At 51.5% G+C, this 20623-nt stretch overlaps 1 protein-coding gene and 1 long non-coding RNA gene across 7 annotated transcripts in view; one reads left to right on the forward strand and one right to left on the reverse strand.

Annotated features, from left to right (window-relative positions):
• KLRG2 (killer cell lectin like receptor G2) overlaps positions 1-19849 on the reverse strand; it is a 45979-nt gene extending 26130 nt beyond the window's left edge. For 3 of the 6 annotated variants that reach the window (XR_012334103.1, XR_012334104.1, XM_033863342.2), the window contains exons 1-4: positions 18158-19849; positions 11802-11903; positions 3360-3463; positions 1-2872 (exon numbers count right to left, since the gene is read on the reverse strand). The exon at positions 1-2872 is cut by the window's left edge. Coding sequence is in view for 4 of the 6 variants with exons in the window: in XM_033863342.2 (XP_033719233.1) it covers positions 2477-2872; positions 3360-3463; positions 11802-11903; positions 18158-18947 (1392 nt within the window). In the remaining 2 variants the exon portion in view is untranslated. Of the gene's footprint in view, positions 2873-3359; positions 3464-10929; positions 11076-11801; positions 11904-18157 lie in introns of all 6 variants that reach the window. The other 3 variants (XM_033863343.2, XM_019947011.3, XM_019946878.3) reach the window with 3 other exon arrangements.
• LOC109552078 (uncharacterized) lies at positions 18224-20315 on the forward strand. The gene is made up of 2 exons (XR_012334106.1): positions 18224-18357; positions 19846-20315. It is a non-coding gene; the product is annotated as an uncharacterized lncRNA (long non-coding RNA).
• The last annotated feature ends 308 nt before the right edge of the window (positions 20316-20623 follow it).

Below are 20623 nucleotides of genomic sequence, written 5' to 3' on the forward strand. Positions count from 1 at the left end.
TACGTTTAATGACTATTCTGTGAAATCCTAGAACAAGCTGAAGTTAATCTGTAGACACAGAATGCAAATTTGCCTGGGGTTGGAGATTAGGGAGAAGAGAACATTGACCACAAAGGGACACGAGGGAACTATCTGGAGTGTTGGAACTACTCCACATCTTGATTGGCAGTGGTTACACGGGTGCCAACAGTTGTCAAAAGGTACTCCTGAGATGGGTGCATTTTCTTACCTCAGTGAAGTTGACAAAATATCTACACACTATTTTTTTTTCCCTGGGGGCAATACGGGCTCTTTTAGACAGCGTTTCTCAAAATGTGGTTTGCAGACTGTCTGCATCAGAATTACCAGAAAAGCTGGTAAAAACCTGACTTGGGGGTCGCTCCCTGTGCCCAATCTCAGGACGTGTGTGCTCCACACAGGTGACCCTTCCACAAACGAGGTGTCCATAGCTGTAACCTCGGAGGCCGCTGTGAGCTGCTGGGCCAGCCTGTGTCAGAGGCAGTTCTCCAAAGCTCCAAAAAACAAACCGGTTCTGGGGGTAACGTTATTAGTGTGGATTTCAGACAACAGCCGTTGGCAGTGCCTGGTGGGAAAAGAAACTAGAAAAATTACGCAGAGGAATTCCACGCAGACCAGCCTGCTGTGGAACCCTTCCAGCTTCCACTTAGTAGAAAGGGAAAGACACGCTCGGAAGGTGAGGCGAGGCTGCAACTTGTGAAAATGTACCTCGGTGAAAGAAATAATGACAGGTTATAAGAAAAGGCAGTCACAGGAATGCTCTCTGAAGCTCATCGCTCTCAAGCCAGGCTGCACGTCAGAATCTTTTGGACCTTGCAAAAAATATAATTTCTCTTTTTATCGAAGTAGTACATGAATATGGGTATTTAAAAAAAGTGAATATGGTTTTATGTTAATAGTTCTAAAGGTGGTATATTAAGAAAAAGAAAAACCTCACTACTCCTGTAACCTCACTCCTGTTCCTTGGAGACAGGCATTTAAGTGTTTTAACCTTAGGTATATAGCTTGATGAATTTTTACGTATGTACCCAGCTCCACCCAGATCAAGATCTAGAGCATTCCAGCACCCCTGAATATTCCCTGGTCCCCCTGCCCAGTTAATACTCCTCCCCCCAGACCAAGACAACTACTGTCCTGACTTCTATCGGCATCAGATTAGTTTTAAGGCAACCACTTTAAATGATTTTTGCCATCTCTTCTAGTATTTGTTTCCACATTTCTAAATAATAAGTGCACACTGCTATTCCTTCGTTTGCCAACTTTGGACAGTAACTAGGAGCTTCCTACTTCGGCAGGTCAAAGGTCACTTTCTTACTCCCCTTCCCCACCAACTGAAGCTGAAAAACTCTCTGATTTCCAGGCCCCAGCATCACACCACCCACGCTGGGCACCTGGATCTTTTAAGCTCCACAGGCGATTCTAAACAGCGCCGAGCCCAGAGGGCCCCAAGCTGGTGGCCCTGAAGCTGACATTAAACCAGCCTGACACCACCAGACACGGACGTTCGCCGAGAAGGGCTTTGAAGCGAGTTCAACCTGAGCATGTCATCAAGCTCTGGGGTTAATCTGTAGTTGAAATAAAAAGAAAGCCATGAGAAACACCAGAGTGCGTCTAAGATTTTTATTGCCTGTCAGGTGTGCTCTTAGCACTCTCCATCCGTTTCTCCCGGGCAGCCCCGCACTCTGTACGAGCTCTTAGTTCAAATGGACCAGTAAAGGTTTCTCTGAGGAGCTCGGACACCTGGTCTGCCTTTAAAGAGGAAGGCTGGTTTGCACATGACTGGCACCACGACCAGAGGCCGGTACAGTCAGTCTCCTGTCCTTTGAGGAAGTCTCTCCAGGCTGGAGGCTAAGCAAACCCTCCCCCCACCTTGCTGCCACTCCCTCCAGGCCGGAGGCCCTTCACTGAACCTCAGTGGGAGACACCTTCAGGCTGCGGTCCTCACAGTTGTGGCAGGAAGAGCAGCCTCACGGCTCCCCACATTTCTGATTTCCTTTCTCCCTCGGACCCCAAGCTTTGTGGTGGCTTCGCCGGCCAAGAGGGGGTGTGTCCTCTCTGCGTCCTCCCAGCCTTGGGCATCAGCTGGCCGGACGCCCCGCCAGTCCCACACGCCAGTCACCGCAAAGAACCTTACTCTCTACCAACCCCCGGGGTGGGGACAGGACCCTCCTTCCTCTCTCCTCCGGGGTGGCCACGTCTCGCGCGCTGCCCTCTGGATGCTGTCGGCGTGCGTGGCCGCCTGGAAGTGGCCTTTGTAGCAATAATGTCATCGCTGCCAAATTCCAAGGCCACGAAATGGGAGACTCACTTCCTGGGCTCGATGAGAAGCCAGGTTGGGATCACCTGTGACCGTTCATCCTTTTTTGTCCCTCTAGGCCTGAAAGGGTGCACACCTGTGACTAGGCAGGTTAAGTGGGAGAACGAGAAGTGGCCGTTTTAATGAGGGAGAAACTGAGGCTCAGAAGGAAAAACGCAAAACCAAAAAAACCCACAAGGTCACAGAACAAATCCACTTCAGCAGCTGGACACTCAAATGGGCGCTCAGCCGCGGGGCCGCAGAACGTCTCCTATCCCGGGGATGCGACCTCCCTGCGCCAGGAGTCCGCTCCCTGCTTCGCCGAGGCGGGGCCACTGAGCAGAGCGGGGAGACCTGGAGGCCTGGGTCCGGGGAGGAGGCTGCCCCGGCTCTCAGCCTGGCCTCCCCCAGCAGGCTCAGGGCGGGCAGAACCCAAGTCACTTGGTCCCCCTGGCGCAGACCCAGGGTCTGGGGGAGGCACAGTCCGAAGCCACGAACTTGCCTCCCTCCAGGCCCCCGCAGTTGAGATCCGGTTCTTGCTGGTCTTCCTCCGGGAGTCTGGGGAAGGGCGAGAGGAAGGGAAGGTACTCAGGCTGACGGGCCTTCCCAGCCCTTGTGCCCGCTGCCTGGGTACCGCTGGGATCGCTGCATGGAGCCCGGGGGGGGGGGGGGGGGTGGTCTGGAAAGAGCTCTGAGGCAGGAGTTATGATGATGTGCCCCGCCTCTTGCCCCAGGGAGTCAGCTGTGTGGCCCTAGGCAAACCACCAAACCTCTCTGAGCAGCACTCCCCTTATCCATAGAACATGGTGACAGTCCTTCTTGGGTGAATGCGTGGGACCCAAACAAGGGATGGGGTGATGAGGACTAAATGAAACCAAGGGACATCCTAGGCTGGGGGTGGTGCAGGGGGGTGAACCTGGCACGTGGAGGGGAAGCCCTCCAGCCCCTTTGGTGCCTGCTGTGGTATCACGTGGGTCACACTGGGGGCCCAATGCTAGCGTGTTGGGGAAAGAGGGGCCGCCCACCCAGGCCCACGGTCACTCACAGCTGGGGTGGCAGAGGGGTCCCATCGATCCAGTGCCAGCCCTGGGGGCCTCGTCGGGCCCCCACCCAGGAGTACTTGGTGACTGGGTATCTGCTCAGGAAGTCCTGAGAGAGAGAAAAGCAGCTCGTCATTCTTCTCGGGCCACTGATACGGCTCACCTGGGGCTTCCGTCCCCCTACCCCATCCCCCATCCCAGGTTTCTGCAAGTTCCCAGTTCCACAAGCTAGAGAAGCGACTCATCCCTCCCCAAACACCAGGAATTGGGAAGCTGTATTAGGTGCTTGCTGGTTGACAGGCATTGTGCTCAGGACTGAGGACCAGAAATGGGGGCAATCCCATCTCAGCCCTCCCCAAGGGGAGACAGGACGTGATCGCCCATCCCCACGAGCAATGCACGATGGGTACTGAGCGGACAGAGAAACGAGGCAGCTCAGAGAAGAGGGAGTGAAGGGCATGAGCAAAGCTGGGAGCCTACAAAGCAATCCAGGTGACAAACAGCAAGTAGCCTCACTGGGCAGGAGAAGAGCGCTAGGGTTGATTAGGCTGCAGAGGCGGCCAGGGAGCAGATGGTCAACAATACAGTCGCCAGCAAGAGCATAAACTACACTGCATTCATTCCGGAAGTATTATGAAGACCATTCAAAATAAGGGTGAGTATGAAGTCCCTGGGGCAACATGGGGAAAAGTCATAGTACATGAAGGGTTATAGTAAGTGAAAAAGCTGAAGTAAAGTTGTGGCATGGACTTCCCTGGCGGTGCAGTGGTTAAGAATCCGCCTGCCAATGCAGGAGACACGGGTTCGATCCCTGGCCTGGGAAGATCCCACATGCCACGGAGCAACTAAGCCCGTGCGCCACAACTACTGAGCCTGCGCTCTAGAGCCCGTGAGCCACAATTATTGAGCCCGTGTGCCACAGCTACGGAAGCCCACGCACCTAGAGCCCATGCTCCACAACAAGAGAAGCCACTGCAATGAGAAGCCCGCGCACCACAACGAAGAGTAGTCCCCGCTTGCCGCAACTAGAGAAAGCCCGCGTGCAGCAACGAAGACCCAACGCAGCCAAAAATAAAATAAATAAATTTATTTAAAAAAATAAATAAATAAAAATAAAGTTGTGGCATGATTATAAGAACGAAAAAATGTGTACGCCCATGGGCGCAGACACACGAGGAACAACAAAAAGCAAAACAAGTATGTTAGAGAGCTAGCGGAGATGCTTTTTTCTTTTAAATAATTGTCCCCAGCGTCATGTTATTTTTAGTAATGAATTAAAGCAAAAAATTGTATTTAAAAAGTTTCAACTTGGAAAAAGATGTTTCAATATTGTAAGTCCTGGTGCAGGGAACTGGTGGATAGAGGTGGAGACAGGGGTCCACACCAGCCCAGTCTTTCCAGAACATAATCTGTGCTACAAAAAAAGAGTGGCAACACAGTTCCTATTGCTCGGACGGGTAATTCCACTTTGGGGAAGAAATCCAAGTACATAAAGGGGAAAAAATGAACTTTCGCAAAATTATCACACTGCTATTTGTAAAGAAAAAATGGAAACCACCCAAATGCTCTGCAGTCAGGAAATAACTAGGCAGATTCTGGGACATCAACATGATGGAAACTCACAGAGCTGTTAAAGGTGATGAGCACACGGAAGATGCAGTTACGCAAGGAAACGCGGATACAGAATCACGCCGAGTGGAAAAAAGCAGACCACGCCAGCGAGCCCACGTCGAGCAGCACACATTCGCGTTAGTGACGAGAAGGGACATAGATTTGATGTATGTTCAGTTCTTCCCTAGGAAAGTGTTCATGTTGACAGAGACAAAACCTCTATATTTAACCCTGGGGATGAGAAAGCAAGCACCAAGTGATGCCCATCCCCTTGGTGACACTCCTATTTGTCCTTGAGGTCTCAGTTTAAAGGTCACTTCCTGTAGGGACACCATTCTGACCCCCTCCCCTGGGCTGCCACAACCTTCACAGTTTAGAGCATGGTGTGTGGCATTTGGCTGGCTGGCTTCCTTGTCAGTTTTCTGTATCAGACAGTGAACTTGGTGAGCGCCGGGTGCCTGCCCTATTCACCACTGACCACGACAGCCCAGCACATAGTAGACCAGCTCAACAAAACTGGCCCCCCTCCCCTGTGTCACTGCCAATAACCAGCAAGGGCCACAGGTAACAATCGGGCTGTCAGGCCAGCCCTGCTCCCAGAGGTGTTGGTGCAGACGTTCAAGAGAACATCAGCTGGTCAACAGCTGGGAGAAGAGCCAGAAGGAACTTCCAGACTGAAGGGTGCCAACCTTACCCCTTCTGAAATCCCAAAGGCCAGACTGCATCAGGCACACGTACAGCCTCTCCTGGGCTGGTCGTTTCCTCTCTGGCTGGACTCCACAGGCTGGGGCCCTTGGGCAGGGTTGGGTGGGAGCTTTGGAAGGGATGAGAAGGAACCTGGGCTGGGTTTGAGCTGCAAGTCAGAGGGCACAGCAGCTCCAAGCATCTCACTGCCGTGGCTCAGCAGACTCGGGGCTCCTGCTGGCCAGCCCCGACCTCCTGGCAGCAATCAGCTGCCTGATCGGGAAGACACACCAGAGCTTGGAGCTCCTCCCAGGGCCGAGAAGGGGGCTATCACTGCAGAGTAAAGCTTTGGGGCTAGGCCACCCCATATTCAAATTCTGGTCCTGTGACTTGCAAGCTAAGTGACCCTAGTTAAGTTACCCGATCTTTCAGAGCTTCAGCGTGGTCCTCTGTAAAACGGGGAGATGTTTTGTGCACACAGCCAAGGGCATGTAGTACACACTCATTAAATGAGGCGCCTCCAGTCCGTTGGATGGTGTACAAAGCTTCGTGTCCGACTCCAACATATGTGACCTCATTTGATGCCTTGGCATTGCCAAGGTGATCCTTCCCTTCTCTCTGTCCTAGCCCCAGGCCATGCGGCTCTCCCTCTGGGCCTCCTGGTGACAGGAGCCATGGCCTGTCCCCACCCAGCTCCACCCACTCCATTTGGTCTTTTTCCTTGCAGCTCAGACACCATTAACCTGTTCCCATTGTTAGCAAAAATTATGGTGTGGGAAAAGCATTGCCTGGAGATATAAGTAAATTCTAGAAACTTCTGTGTAATTTATGGCTCAAAGGACTGCTCCGTAATGGCACAGGTCTCTGGGGCCTCCATCTACTCCAGCTGGTGCATCTCCAACTTTGCCACCAACGTGGGGGGAGGGGAATGTGATCCTGAGCAGAATTTACCTGAACTCTCATATTTTACATATTAAAATTAAGGTAAATTGTTTTCCATCCTTTCATACATTTCTTTTTAAAAAACTGTGGTAGGGCTTCCCTGGTGGCGCAGTGGTTGAGAGTCCACCTGCCGATGCAGGGGACACGGGTTCATGCCCCAGTCTGGGAAGATCCCACATGCCGCGGAGCGGCTGGGCCCGTGAGCCATGGCCGCTGAGCCTGCACGTCCGGAGCCTGTGCTCCGCAACGGGAGAGGCCACAACAGTGAGAGGCCCGCGTACCGTAAAAAAAAAAAAAAAAAAAAGTAAAAAACTGTGGTAAAATATATATATAAAGTTTACCATTTCAACCATTTTTAAGTGTATAATTCAGTGGCGCTAGGTTCATTCGCACTGTTGTGGGACTATCGCCCACCCCCATCTCCAAAACTTTTTCATCTTCCCCAACTGAAACTTTGCACCCACTATACAACTCCCACTTCCCCCTCCCCTTGGCAACCACCACTCTACTTTCTGCCTTCAAACATTTCTGCTTTAATATTTAAATGTTTTAAACTACTTAATTTTCTGAATCCTATGATATTTATTCGTGTTTTCATCTTTCTGCACTCAAAACGTGGCTTACAGTCAACGTGTACGTTTCAGGAAGCTTCTTCCTTCCCCGACCCTGCAAAACAAAGCTGACCTTAAAGCAATGGCCAGTGAGTCTGATGACTGACAGCACAGAGGCACTGAAACTCGCTCCTTCCTCTAACCTCTGGGGAGGACGAGACATGTCTATCCTGGGGCTGCGTGTCCTACTGGCACCTTGGCGTGTCCCTGGGGTCTCGCATCCCAGCTCGTGGAGCCTGGCCTCTGCCAGCGGCCAGCCTGTCCTCCGCTGCTCTTCCCCATACCTGCCTTGGTGCCTCCTGCAGCTTCTGGCCCTTGTCCAGAACTCAGCAGGACTCCAGAGCTCCACGGTCCTCATATTCTGGATTTCAACTGCCTGAGACCCAAATCTTCACTTTGGTCTTTTTGCAAGGGGCTTTTTGGAAGCTCCTTTTTGGAAAAAGCTTATCCAAACTTTGTGATATATTTTCTGAATATATACTTGTGTTACAAATGATTGATCCTGTTTGCTTAGTTTTAAAAGAATTCAAGCTCCGTTTGCGATGTGGGTAGTTCGGCTCATCTCCCCTCTTTGAGGACCCCCAGCCACGGGGAGGCCATTTGTTCAGCCGATGTCCGAGGTCATGGTGGACTGAACCTGTCTGATGAGAGGCCCGAGGGCAGGGAACTTTTACTTCACCAGTTTTCTGATGACACTTGCTGTGCTCAGTGGGTCTGACTCAGGAGATGGGCCGCTAAGTCCCTGCCCAGCTCGCCCCCCTCGTCGGGTCCAGGCACTCTCTAGGGACTCACCAAGTTCCCACTGGCCTTCATTTTGTAGATGCAACCAGGCTGGGTTGGGCAGAAAACATTACATTCTGATCTCTTGCCTCCATGGGCTACCATTACGCTAGTATTTCCCCCAATCATAGTGCATACTATTTGTAGGACATTTAGACAATTTAAAAAAGCTTTAAAGAAGAAGGAAAATAATCGCTCGTAATCTTGACTCCAGTGATAACTGCTATTAATATACTTCCGTTCAGTATGTTTTCTTTGCATATATATTTACCATATTGGGATCACACATGACTTTTTTCAATCTACATTGTATCTTTTTCATTTCCCCATGTTTTTTGGAAAAATGTGTTATTCCTGGTAATAAAATAATCCATGTTCATGTAAAACATTTTCTCCAGCAGATTTTTATATCCACTTCATGAGAACTCTCCCAGAGAAAAGAAAACTACAGAAGCTGCCTTCCCTGCAGTGTGGGGTGGAATACCTTTGATTTTAGGACTGGGCAGGAAATGAAATTTCATATGTGAGAAAATCTTAAGTAAAATTATCAACTCAAATACAGAAGTATTTTGGGAAGAAAAAAATCCTGGCTAAATAAACCTTATTACAAGAGGCCAAGAATTTAAAAAATAATAATAATAACCACAAGATTAAAGGAGGAAACATAAAAGATATTACCATCTTAATGTATGCAAAAAAAATCCAATGAAATTAGACTCATTCATGCTTAAAACTCTTAGTAAAACAGGAACAGAAGGGAACTTCCTTAAATAATAACATAAGGGGGAAAAAAGGATATAAGAATGGGAGGAGATAACAGCAGATGAGAAATGTCAACAAAATTTTGGAAGCTGGACAACATTGATTGGCTTAGCGGACCCAAGAAAGCCTAGTGATTTTTCAAGGAAAGGGTGGAGTGGGAGGAAGCTGAGAAACATGCTAATTTGTATTGAGAAGCCCCAAAGTGCTCAAATATTAGAGGCAAGGTATAGGAAAATGCCAAGGCACAGAATAAAAAGCACTTGCATAAAAGCAGAGATAATGCAGGGAGCAGAAGAAAACTTCCAAAACACTATAATTAGTATTTACAGTGAGATAAGATGCTTCATCCTTGAAACAGGAACAGGACACCATACAAAAGGAACATTTGAAGAACCAAAAAGAGTTCTTAAAATTACAAATAAGGCAGCAGAAATAAAAATGAAGAAAAAGACCCACAAAGGACTATTATTGTTAAATTTCAGAACACTGAATAAGAACAAAGGTGAAGACCCTGAAAATTTCCAGAGTTTGGGGTAGGGGGGCTGGTAAGAGTCACATACAAAGGGTTGGGAATCAGCGTGAATGAGACTTCTTAGTGGTCGGACTAAAAGGTGGAAGGCAATGGAGCAAAATCTGCACAATTCTGGAGGTAAACTATTTCCAACTTAGAAATCTGTACCCAGCCAAGCTATCAATCAAATGAGAGGTTAGAATAAAAGTATCTTTAGACATGAGAGATCTCAAATGTCTTCCAGCAAATTTATAGAGGGTGTGCTTTACCAAGAAAAGACATGGAATCTAGGAAACGGGATCTCACACAGGAAAGAGGCAAAGGTATATTGAGGATGAAGGTAAAAAGAAATTCCAAGTCAATAGCTGGGTAGCAGGCCTCGTGAGCAGCCAGTCCAGACTGAAGCAGGAGACAGAGGATTCTAGGAGGCTGTCTGTCCATCTCCTGAACTAGTTTTTAGTTTCCCGGTTTTTTTTTTTTTTTTTTTTCTGGTCCACGCTGCCCTGCCCACCTTGACCTTCAATCACATATTCCTGTCATATATAACCAGAGCATCGTGCACCTTCCCTTCATAGCATAGATCAATATAGTAATTAAACATCTATTTCTAAGATTTCCAGATTACTCTCTGCCTCACTCGCTGCTCTTAGTCACGTGAAGGTGGAGGCTGGCTCTTCATGGAATCCCCAGTGCCAAACGCAGTGCAGGTGCTCAGTAAATGTTTATTAAGGCACTGACTGAAAGAATGGTGCTTTTTCATGCATATTAGAACAGCTAATATAAATTCTTGGCACCTGCCCTAAGTTAGATAAAATTAAGCCAAGGTTTGGATCCAGTTTATCGGTCCTTTTTTGTAGCCACCCTCAGACCCACTGACTGGATTATTATTCAGCAAATATTCACTCCTCCCCCTCCACCCCCAGGGTGGGAGTGGGGCATGGAGTATACTACCCTGTCCCTTTGATGTTGGGCTTGGCCATGTTATTTGCTTTGCCCAACGGAATGTTAGCACATATGACATGAGAAGTCCTCAGTTCTTGCCCTCCTGCCATTTTTCTTACAAAGAGTTTCTCTCAAGAAGAAGGACGCGAGATTCATGGAGCAAACACAAGCCCAATCCACGGGCTCAGGCCAAGCGCAGCCAGTCTGCATCCCGAAGCTGAGCTGTCCTGCCAGACTCAGCCCACATTAGCCCATCCACGGGCCTCCCACAGACCAGCGATCAAGAGAGAGATGCCTACTGTCTTAAGTCACTGACTTTTGGGGTGATTTGTTACCCAGTATTATTATAGCAATACCTGACTGGAATACCCACTAAATGTAATTTATTTTCCAGACCACCTCTCAGAGAGTACACGTGTGTCTCTCCCACAGACCGGCCAGCACAGACTTGTTCCTGAGCTCACTGTTAAGTGCTTGGTCACCAGGTTGGATGGGAGCATCTCCGCTCCAGCCCTCCCCAGCTCCACTTCCACTTCTTAGAATGAAGAGCAAACTGAACATCTTGGAGACCTGATGTCTGGTCCTCCTGCATGTCACTTTATTTCTCCAGGCCTTGATGACTTTTTCTATAACACAGAGTTGGACTAGATCTTTGAGGTTCCTTCTAGTACTGAGAATGTAATCTGTAATGATAACCACGCCCCTCTCCTGCCCACCTCCCCCGCTCCTCACCTGGGTGTGTCTCAGCAGGGGGAGGGTAGCATGGTGGGCTGAGCAGAAAGCCTGGCTGGCCTCCCAGGCCTCAGCTTCGGCAGAGAGGTAGTAGCAGTGCTCCATGGACCACATCCAGCCCTGGGGGCATGGCTGGCACCTGGCCCCTGCAGCACAGAGACCACCAGTGAGTGCAGGGTAAACCGTACAGAGCTGAATGTGTGGATGTTCAAAAATCGGGGAGGCGGGGGCGGACTTCCCTGGTGGCGCAGTGGTTAAGAATCCGCCTGCCAATGCAGGGGACACACGTTCGAGCCCTGGGCCGGAAAGATCCCACATGCCGTGGAGCAACTAAGCCTGTGTGCCACAACTACTGAGCCTGTGCTCTAGAGCCTGCGAGCCACAACTACTGAGCCCACGTGCCACAACTACTGAAGCCCGCATGCCTAGAGCCCACGCTCCGCAACAAGAGAAGCCACCGCGATGAGAAGCCCGTGCACTGCGACAAAGAGTAGCCCCCGTTCGCCGCAACTAGAGAAAGCCCACGTGCAGCAATGAAGACCCAACGCAGCCAAAAATAAATTAAAAAAAAAAAATCAGGGGGCAAATCTGGAGGCATGGAACTGGCAAGCCTTGGAGGGGTAAGCAAGGCGGGCAGGCCCTGGGAAGGCTGCACAGCTTGTGCACAAGGCCTCTCCAAGTGCAGGCTGTGTCCACAGAAGGAAGGGGCTCTTCTCCCTTACCTCTGCTCACCGAGCCCTGTGTCTTCACGCTGCATCTGCGTGGGGGGCATGTCTTTTTCTAATTCTCACAAAGGAGCTAGAAGGACTAGACACCCTGCTGGGGGAGCAGGGGAGGAGAGGGGGAGGAGAGGGGACGGGGAGGTCCCATACCTGCTCTCGAGGCCAGGGCCACAATGGCCACCGTAGACACCGCCAGGAGCACGGCCATGACTGCCAGGGCCCAGCGCAGGGACCTCATGTACATGGGCAGCCCTGCGGGAGGGGAGGGGACAACCAGGAGACACAGGTTAGGAGATGGTCCCAACTCAGGACCATGCTGACTCCTATACCATCAACATGCCCACCTCATCGCCCACCCTCAGGCCCAAGACACCAGGATAATCCACTCAATTTGGGTCCAAACCTCATACCTCGGAGAAAACTGCTAGAAGATATTCCACTTCTTAAATAACTAGAAGACGTAAGATTCTCTTCAAGAAAGAAAGTGGCTAAGAACCATGTATTGAGCATCTGATGTGCATGAGACATAGGGCACAAATAGCTCCAAGGATGGGGCAAGGGCCCCGCACTCAGGGAGCTAACGGGACAGGCGAAGGTAGCAGGAGATCAAACTCCACACAAGAGAGGAACGAAGGCTAGGTTCAGAGTTCGACAGACCCCCAAATTCAAGTTCGAGTCCTGACTCTATGGGCCCCTCAAGTGTTCTTGGTGGTTTTCCTTTTAACATTGGAATCACATCTACCTCTTCTATCTCTCCAGGTCACTGGAGGCCACTAACGAAGCTTCACACAGAGAGCGCCTTTCGGGCTGCAGAGCGCTAGACGGATGTGAGTTGTCAGCCGCCCAAGGACCTAGCGGACCAGATGGCTGGAATGAGGCTGTGGAGGCGAAAGGAAGACAGGAGGACACTCCAGGTGGGAGGAAGGGTGCAAAGGCTCAGAGACAGAACATGTTCAGGGACTTCCCTGGCAGTCCCGAGGTTAGGACTCTGTGCTTCCACTGCTGGGGGCCCAGGTTCGATCCTGGTCGGGGAACCAAGATCCTGCAAGCTGTGCTGCGTGGCCAGAAAAAAAAAAAAGAACACATTCCGATGCCACATCCTGCCCTGTAGATGGAGTAACCAGGGAAGTCAGAGGGGAAAACTCGAGGAGTAGAACATAGTAAATGCTTAATCACAGCCAGAATTATAAGCAGCTTTCCACCTGGAAAGACACACCCATCTGAAGTAACTGAGCACTCAGAACTTGACCTTTGCCACGACTCAGGCGTGAAATCAATCAGAGCAAACACCTCGCTGCAAGGGGCCCAGGACCCACCCAAACCTTGGGGATGAGGGTCAGGAATGCCACAGAATCAGTGTGAGGGTCCTAAGAACTCAATCATTATATTTCCCGAAGCCTGAAACAGCAGGCGTTAGTCTGTGGCAAATATTCCATTACTTTGAAAAGAGTAATTCCATTTAAAAGACCATGGACATTGTATATACCCACCACCCGATTTCCTGTTTGTATCTGGGATTGACATCTCCAGGGTCACACCCTCTGCTGCTTTTCTTCACTGCTCATCCCATCGTCATTGTCTACATTTCAACTACCTTTCCCACCCCACAACTGAAACACCTTCTGCTTCCTCCTAGTCAAATCCCATGGCTGGGGTGGAGCCAGGTTTTGTGCGACTTAGTTTATCCAATGGGGGCAGGGGGGCATCTTAAAAAATGAAATACAGGGACTTCCCTGGTGGTGCAGTGGTTAAGAATCCGCCTGCCAATGCAGGGAACACAGGTTTGAGCCCTGGTCCGGGAAAATCCCACATACCGCAGAGCAACTAAGCCCGTGCGCCACGACTACTGAGCCTGCACTCTAGAGCCCGTGAGGCACGACTACTGAAGCCCACGTGGCACAACTACTGAGCCTGCGCTCTAGAGCCCTCGAGCCACAACTACCAAGCCCCCGTGCCACAACTACTGAGCCTGAGCTCTAGAGCCCGTGAGCCACAGCTACTGGAGCCTGCGTGTCACAACAACTGAAGCCCGCGCGCCTAGAGCCCGTGCTCCACAACAATAGAAGCCACCGCATTGAAAAGCCCACGCACCGCGACGAAGAGTAGCCCCCGCTCACCGCAACTAGAGAAAGCCCGCGTGCAGCAACGAAGACCCAACGCAGCCAAAAATAAATAGATAAATAAAATAAATTTATTAAAAAAAATAAAATACAAACTTCCAAATACAAAGTTCAGCACAGGGGCTCAAAGGGCTCCTGCCAGTGAGAGGCCTGCTTGTGTCACTGCCTCCAGGTCCATCTACTTCGGCCGGTGGCCTCTGCTCTCCCGGCGGAGCCTGACCATGCTGGACATCACCTCTCCCAGCTCCACTTCCTCCAGGCCCTGAGAGCATTCTTCCTCTGAATGTACCGCTCCTGGCACCATCCCAGACTGCCAGGTGCTTTTGTTTTCTCCTGCCCAGACTGAGGACTGCTGGAGGGCAGGGTCAGGATGGCCGTTTCCTCACATCTTCCACACCTGATGTGTTGCGTACAATGTGACAGGCGGCAGCAAGGCTGGACAACCACTGAGATCCAACTGCCGCTCCCCTTCCCCAGACGGGGATGGGACTAAGCGCTTCTGACATGTGCTTGCACTCTGAGGTTAGTGCTACTCATTGAGTAAGGATTTACAGAGCACTTAAGTGCCAGGTGCTGGAGATTCAGTGAAAGGCTAGACTGTCACCTGCCATGCCCCGCGGGGCTCAGAATCCAGGGGAGCATACTTACAAGAGGGATGCTGGAGCTGGGCAGCACAAGGGCCCGTGGAGCATGGAATAGGGACACCTGATCTTGCCTTGGGGACCAGAAGAGGTGACTCTGAACCAACACCTAAAGGGGAATAGTCTCCATTTGAGGATCCAGCTCTTCCCCAGTTTTATTTCTTTATTTTTTAAATTAATTATTATTTATTTATTTATTTGGTTGCACCGGGTCTTAGTTGTGGCAGGCGGGCTCCTTAGTTGTGGCATGGGAACTCTCAGTTGGCGGCACGCATGTGGGATCTAGTTCCTTGACCAGGGATTGAACCTGGGCCCACTGCACTGGGAGCACAGTCTTAACCAACCGTGCTACCAGGGAAGTCCCTCCCCCCCAGTTTTAGGCTCTCTGCAAAAGCCAATTTCTCTTCTGGGCTGAGGGCTCCCATATAGAACATTCCCTGAGTCCTTGATTCTTCAGTTTACACCTGGACAGCGCCTCTGGGACATCTGCCCCAAAAAGCAAGGGAAGAGACAAAGCAGTGACGTCTCCAACCCTCTCCACAGTGGTCTCCTCCCTCTTGGGTTCACAAGGAGGGGACATGAAACAGCTGGGTGGCAGCATTACCGCACTGGCCTGGGCAAGTCCCTGAGCCTGTGCCCTAGTGTGCCCTCTTCTTGTAACCAGCTTGATCTAGGCGGTAAAGGCCACCACAGGCAGAAACCACAATGCAGAGATCCTCATCCAAGCAGCCTCCCTCAGACCAAGCTTCAGCCAGGAACTTGAAAGTTCTTTAATCCCACACTTCCCAGAGAGGAAGCGCAAAGCATCAAGTGTCTGCATGCACCCTGCAGTATTTCCTGCCCGGCATCTCCCTCCCCTGACGTCATTCCTCTCCACACCCCCGGGTTACTGCCTCATGTCCAGAGTATTGTTTCCACGTGGCAGCTCTCCCTAACCATCCAGTCCCAAAGTCTGCCTCTCCCCTGGACACTGGACACTGCTGACCACATCTTCCAGAAACTCTCTCCTTTTTCTGCTTCTCTGCATCCTGATTTTCTTCCTACCACCTACATTTTCCTTTCCCAGTCTGTGGCTGGCTCCTCTTCCTTTTTTTTTTTTCCGGCTGTGCTACACAGCATGGAGGTGTGCAGGGGGTGCAGAGTCTTAACCACTGGACCGCCAGGGAAGCCTGGCTCCTCTCCCTATAAATGACATCACTACCTGGAACTCCCAAATGTACCTGCTTATTTCTCTCACGCCTCTTCCCCCATTCTCCATTCTGCAAGGACAACCCAATCAATCCATCATTCAGCTACCCAGCTCAGCAACTCGGGAATCATCCCCACTCTTCCTGTTAGCGCATCTTCATCAGGGCAGTGGCCCCACTCTCTAATTCAACCTTTGAACACTCCCTCCCACCTCTGCCATAGATCAAACCTTCATCGGCTCTTGCGGAACTGGTGCTATCACCTCTTAAGGTCTCCCTTCCTTCAATTTCATGCCTGTCCTGACCTTCCTCCACAGTGCTGGCAGAGGTCACTTTCTAGAATAAAAATCCAACCATGTTACCTCCCCACGACTCACTTCCTTGAGTCCTCACTTCCTTATCATCCCACCCTTTTAGTCACAGACTCTCCTATTATTAATCTGATTAAAAAAAAGCTACAAACTTGGGCTTCCCTGGTGGTGCAGTGGTTAAGAATCCGCCTGCCAGTGCAGGGGACACGGGTTCGAGCCCTGGTCCAGGAAGATCCCACATGCCGCAGAGCAACTAAGCCCGTGCGCCACAACTACTGAGTCTGCACTCTAGAGCCCGCGAGCCACAACTACTGAAGCCCACGTCACACAACTACTGAAGCCCGCGTGCCTAGAGCCCGTGGTCTGCAACAAGAGAAGCCACCGCAATGAGAAGCCTGCGCACCGCAACAAAGAGTAGCCTCCGCTTACCACAACTAGAGAAAGCCCGCACGCAGCAACGAAGACCAAACACAGCCAAAAGTAAATAAATAAAATAAACAAATTTATTTTTTAAAAAAAGCTACAGACTCATTGTGGTGGACAGAATAATGTCCTCCTAAAGAAGTCCACGTCTTAATCCTTGGAACCTGTGGATATGTTAGGTTACAAGGCACAGAGGAATTAAGGCTGCAGATGGAATTGAGGTTGCTTATCTGCTGACCTTGAGATGGGTAGACTATACCGAATTTCTGGGTGGGTCCAATGTCATCACAAGGGTCCTCATAAATGGAAGAGGGAGGCAAAAGGACAGGACAGCCCCAGAGATGGCAGTGGAAAGGTTCAGCCTGACACTGGCTGGTTTTTCTCTTTTTTATTGGCTGCGTTGGGTCTTCGTTGCCGCGCACGGGCTTTCTCTAGTTGCAGCGAACGGGGGCTACTCTTCGTCGTGGTGCGTGGGCTTCTCATTGCGGTGGCTTCTCTTGTTGCGGAGCTCGGGCTCTAGGCGCGCGACCTTCAGTAGTTGTGGCACGTGGGCTCAGTAGTTGCGGCTTGCAGGCTCAGGAGTTCTGGTGCACGGGCTTATTTGCTCCGCAGCATGTGGGATCTTCCCGGACCAGGGCCCGAACCCGTGTCCCCTGCATTGGCAGGCGGATTCTTAACCACTGCGCCATCAGGGAAGTCCTGGTTGGTTTTGAATATACAGAGGACCATGAGCTAAGGAACTTAGTCGCCCTCAGAAGCTAGAAAAGGCAAGGAAACAATCATCTCCTAGGGCCCCCAGCAGGGATCACAGCCCTGCCATCTGGCCTTTAGTCTCTTGAGCCCATATCAGACTTCAGACTTACAGAACTGCAAGATAATAAATTAGTGCCATTTTAAGCCTCTAAGTTTGTGCCAATTTGTTACAGCAGCACCAGAAAACGATACACCTCTCGTGCAGAAAATGTGCTCACACCCAACTTTGCAAAAGTCCCCGCGTGATTAGAGCCCCTGAACTCTACCATGTCTAAGAACCCCTGGCATAGAAGCCCTCGGGGTTTGGAGCCTGTCTAGCTGACCGGTCTCCTCTCAACCGGTCAAGCTTTCAGCAGGTTGTCTGCTGGGGAGGTCTCTAGGCCCTCCAGCCAGAAGGCGCGCTACCACCCCCAACTCCTACTCAGCTTTCAGGGCTTTAGCTGCAGGAAGCTTTCCCATGCCCTCAAGTTCACCAGCCACTCCCTTCTGGTTCCTTGTCCAGGATTTTTGTATTTTTCAGGCTCTTTCTTCTTCCCTGCAAGTCGCCACCCGCCACGCGGCAACAAAAAAACTCACACACACCCTAGCACAGTCTGGCCCGAAGTCCCCACGCAGTAGCAGCAGTAGCTGCTGAATGGATGAGTGTTAGGGGTCAACTGGTCCTCAATATACGAGAGGGAAAAAAGGAGTCTGGACCTGCGAGAGATCGGCGAGCCGAAGCAAGGAGTCGGGAGACCGCGGTGCTGCCGGGCCGCCACCGCCGTCACGTGATCCTGAAAGACCTCCCCTCGCCTGGAATTCCTTCCACCTCTACTTCTCAAAGACGCTGCGCACACCAAGAGCGAACGGGAAAGTTCTTGGAGGGTCGGGGAGGGAGAATAGCGGTTTTATTCTTTTACTGCCAACAAGTTGGATTATAATTACGTAGACCAAAAGTTACCGACTCTACGCCAGAGAGGCCGGGTGGGGTTCCTCCGCCGCAGTGGCCCAACGCTGGGTGGGTAGCAGGCGGGCCTCACGTTCGTCGACCCCCACCCGAGAGCGCGGCTCCCGGCGCCGGCGCGCGCTTACCTACGAGCTTTATGACGCGGGACAGCTTCTTGTCGCCGTCCATCTCGGCGTGGAGCACGGCGTCCTCCTTGCAGCGGCAGCGGCAGCGGCACGTGGGGGATCCCGGGGACTCCGCGCGCCCCTCGGCGGGACCGGCCCAACCCTCGGCGTCGAGGTCGCGCTCCGTCCGGGCTGCGGCCAGCGGCGTGCCACGGCCCCAGGTGCCTCCCGGAGACGGGGTCAGCCGCAGGAGCGGGTGCGCTGGGGAGGCGTGATGGGAGAAGGCCGGCGATTCCGGCACCGGGACGGTGAGGAAGCGCGTGGAGGGCGCCGGTGAGGGCGCGCAGCTGCTGCCGGCCGCGCCCACGGACTTCACGCGCACGTCCACCTGCAGTTCCATGGGGGCCCAGGCGCCCCGAGCCGGCTCACCGGGCGCGGCCCTGAGCATCTGCTCTACCCCCGGCGTCTCGCCGTCCCGGGGCTGCTCAGCCGCGGCTGGGCCCGGCGACGGCAGCTCCGGGCTGGCCGACTCCTGACGGCGGAAGGCGCTGTAGCCCGGGCTGGATGGCAGCAACCGCAGGGGCGCGGGTCGAGGCGAGGGCAGCTTCTTCCCGCCCGACAGGTCCTGGCCCGCGCGCGCCTCCTCCTTCACTGCGGGAGCCAGACTCGGGCTGCTCTCGGGACTCTCAGGGCGTCTTTCCTCCGCGGGGACCTGGGGCTGCTCCAGCTCCGGGACCCGGCTTCCCAAGGGCTCCATTGGGAACTCGGCTCCGTCTTGGTCTTCCCCCGACGCCGCCCGGGCTCCCTCCATTTTATACGCGGAGCAGCCGAGAGGTGCCGAGCGGGATGCACCCGGGCCCAGGTAGGGAGTTAGCTTCGCCTCCCGGGTCGGGACTGGTTCCGACGAGTCGCTCTAAACCGTCAAGCCACGCCCCTCTCCGTCGCCACACCCACTTCCTCCTCCGAGCCAAGGACCCGGCTGGGATTGGCTGTGGCTCGGGTTCTGTTGGCCACGCCCCTTCAGGCCCCGAGCCTCGCCTTTACTTTACTTGGCGAAGGAGAAGAGAGGGGCAGAAGGGTCTGGCTGAGGGGTTACCCAGAAAGAGCCGGGAGACGGGTAAGGGGGAGCCCAGAGCGCAGACCCTTCTCTCTTCCTTGTCCCTGGCCCCACCCATTTCCCCCTCCAGCCCTCTGCCATCGTGCTGATTTTTGAGAGTTAGGGAAGGAGCGGCACACCTAGAGGACTCCCCCAAGGCAGAAGTCCCAGAGACCTGTACTCTGGAGGCCTGACTCCTACTGGGCTAACTCAATAAAGACTGAGAAATGAATAAGCTTGAAAATGTGTATTTTCACGGCGGGAGAAGCCTGGTCCCCTGCCAGCCTGGTGTGGAGGACAGGGTTCCCAGCCCTGACCAGTAATCTGAATACCATGAAAAAAATACAGATTCCTGGCAGACTCCACCCAGACCTACTGAATCTCATAAGGGGATAAGGCCAATTTTTAACAAGTGCCCCAGGATAGGATTGGCAGATAAAATACAGACCATTCGGTTAAATCTGAATTTCAGATAAATAAATAAATAATAGTGTTTTTGTTTTTTGTATAAGAACGTCCCAAGTGCTCCGTGGGATATACTTATATTTAAAAAGTATTCGTTATCTGAAATTAAAATTTAACCTGCCTCCTATATTTTTATTTGCCAAATCAGGCAACTCTACCCCAGGGACTTCTGCTGGAGTGATCTTGGTAGCAGCATTTGGAAAGACCACAGACTCGCTACTCCTGAGAGACGGGAAGGAAGCAGGATGTGGAGGGGAAGGATCTTAGGAGGGGAGGTAAACTACTGCAAAGGATGCTCCCTGAAGACAAGCAACTGAGAGAAAAAGTCCAGCAGAAAGAAAGCACTATATGAAAACACTTTATGTTTAATCTCTACCAACCCCAGGCTATGTATTTAATGTGGGGATATATATATAGATGCCTGAAAATGCATTTAAAAAGATGTGGAAAGATAGATACATACCAAAGTGATAATACTAGTGGATTTTGCTGTAGATTGTCTGGGCTGGGGCAGGGGGGAACGTCTAGGAGACTTAACCTTATCTGCAATGTTTCCACTTTCTAGAAACAGAAGGTATTTATGTATATTCTTACATAAAAATTCAATTTTTAAAGAGATGGCATATAGTAAGTTATTTTTTTAGGGCTAATAAAGATTACTAAAAATATGAAAATAGTTCAAAAAGTATATAAAATATAAAGGAAAGGTCTCTTCTGTCCCTCTATTTCACCTCTCAGAGTCAGCCGCTGTCCCTGTTGAGATGGGCTGCTTGTTCATTTCCGGTGTGGACAGGAGCTGAGAGGGGAGCATCCTGACTGGCTTTCCTGCTTAAATATCTTCGCCTGGGATGACGATCATCACATATGTAGTTTATAAAATCAAAGACTTCTTATCTTCCACGTGTTTTGGCTCAGAGCGAGTCCGC

The sequence above is a fragment of the Tursiops truncatus genome, chromosome 9, assembly GCF_011762595.2.
Source record: "Tursiops truncatus isolate mTurTru1 chromosome 9, mTurTru1.mat.Y, whole genome shotgun sequence".
Taxonomy (NCBI): domain Eukaryota; kingdom Metazoa; phylum Chordata; class Mammalia; order Artiodactyla; family Delphinidae; genus Tursiops; species Tursiops truncatus.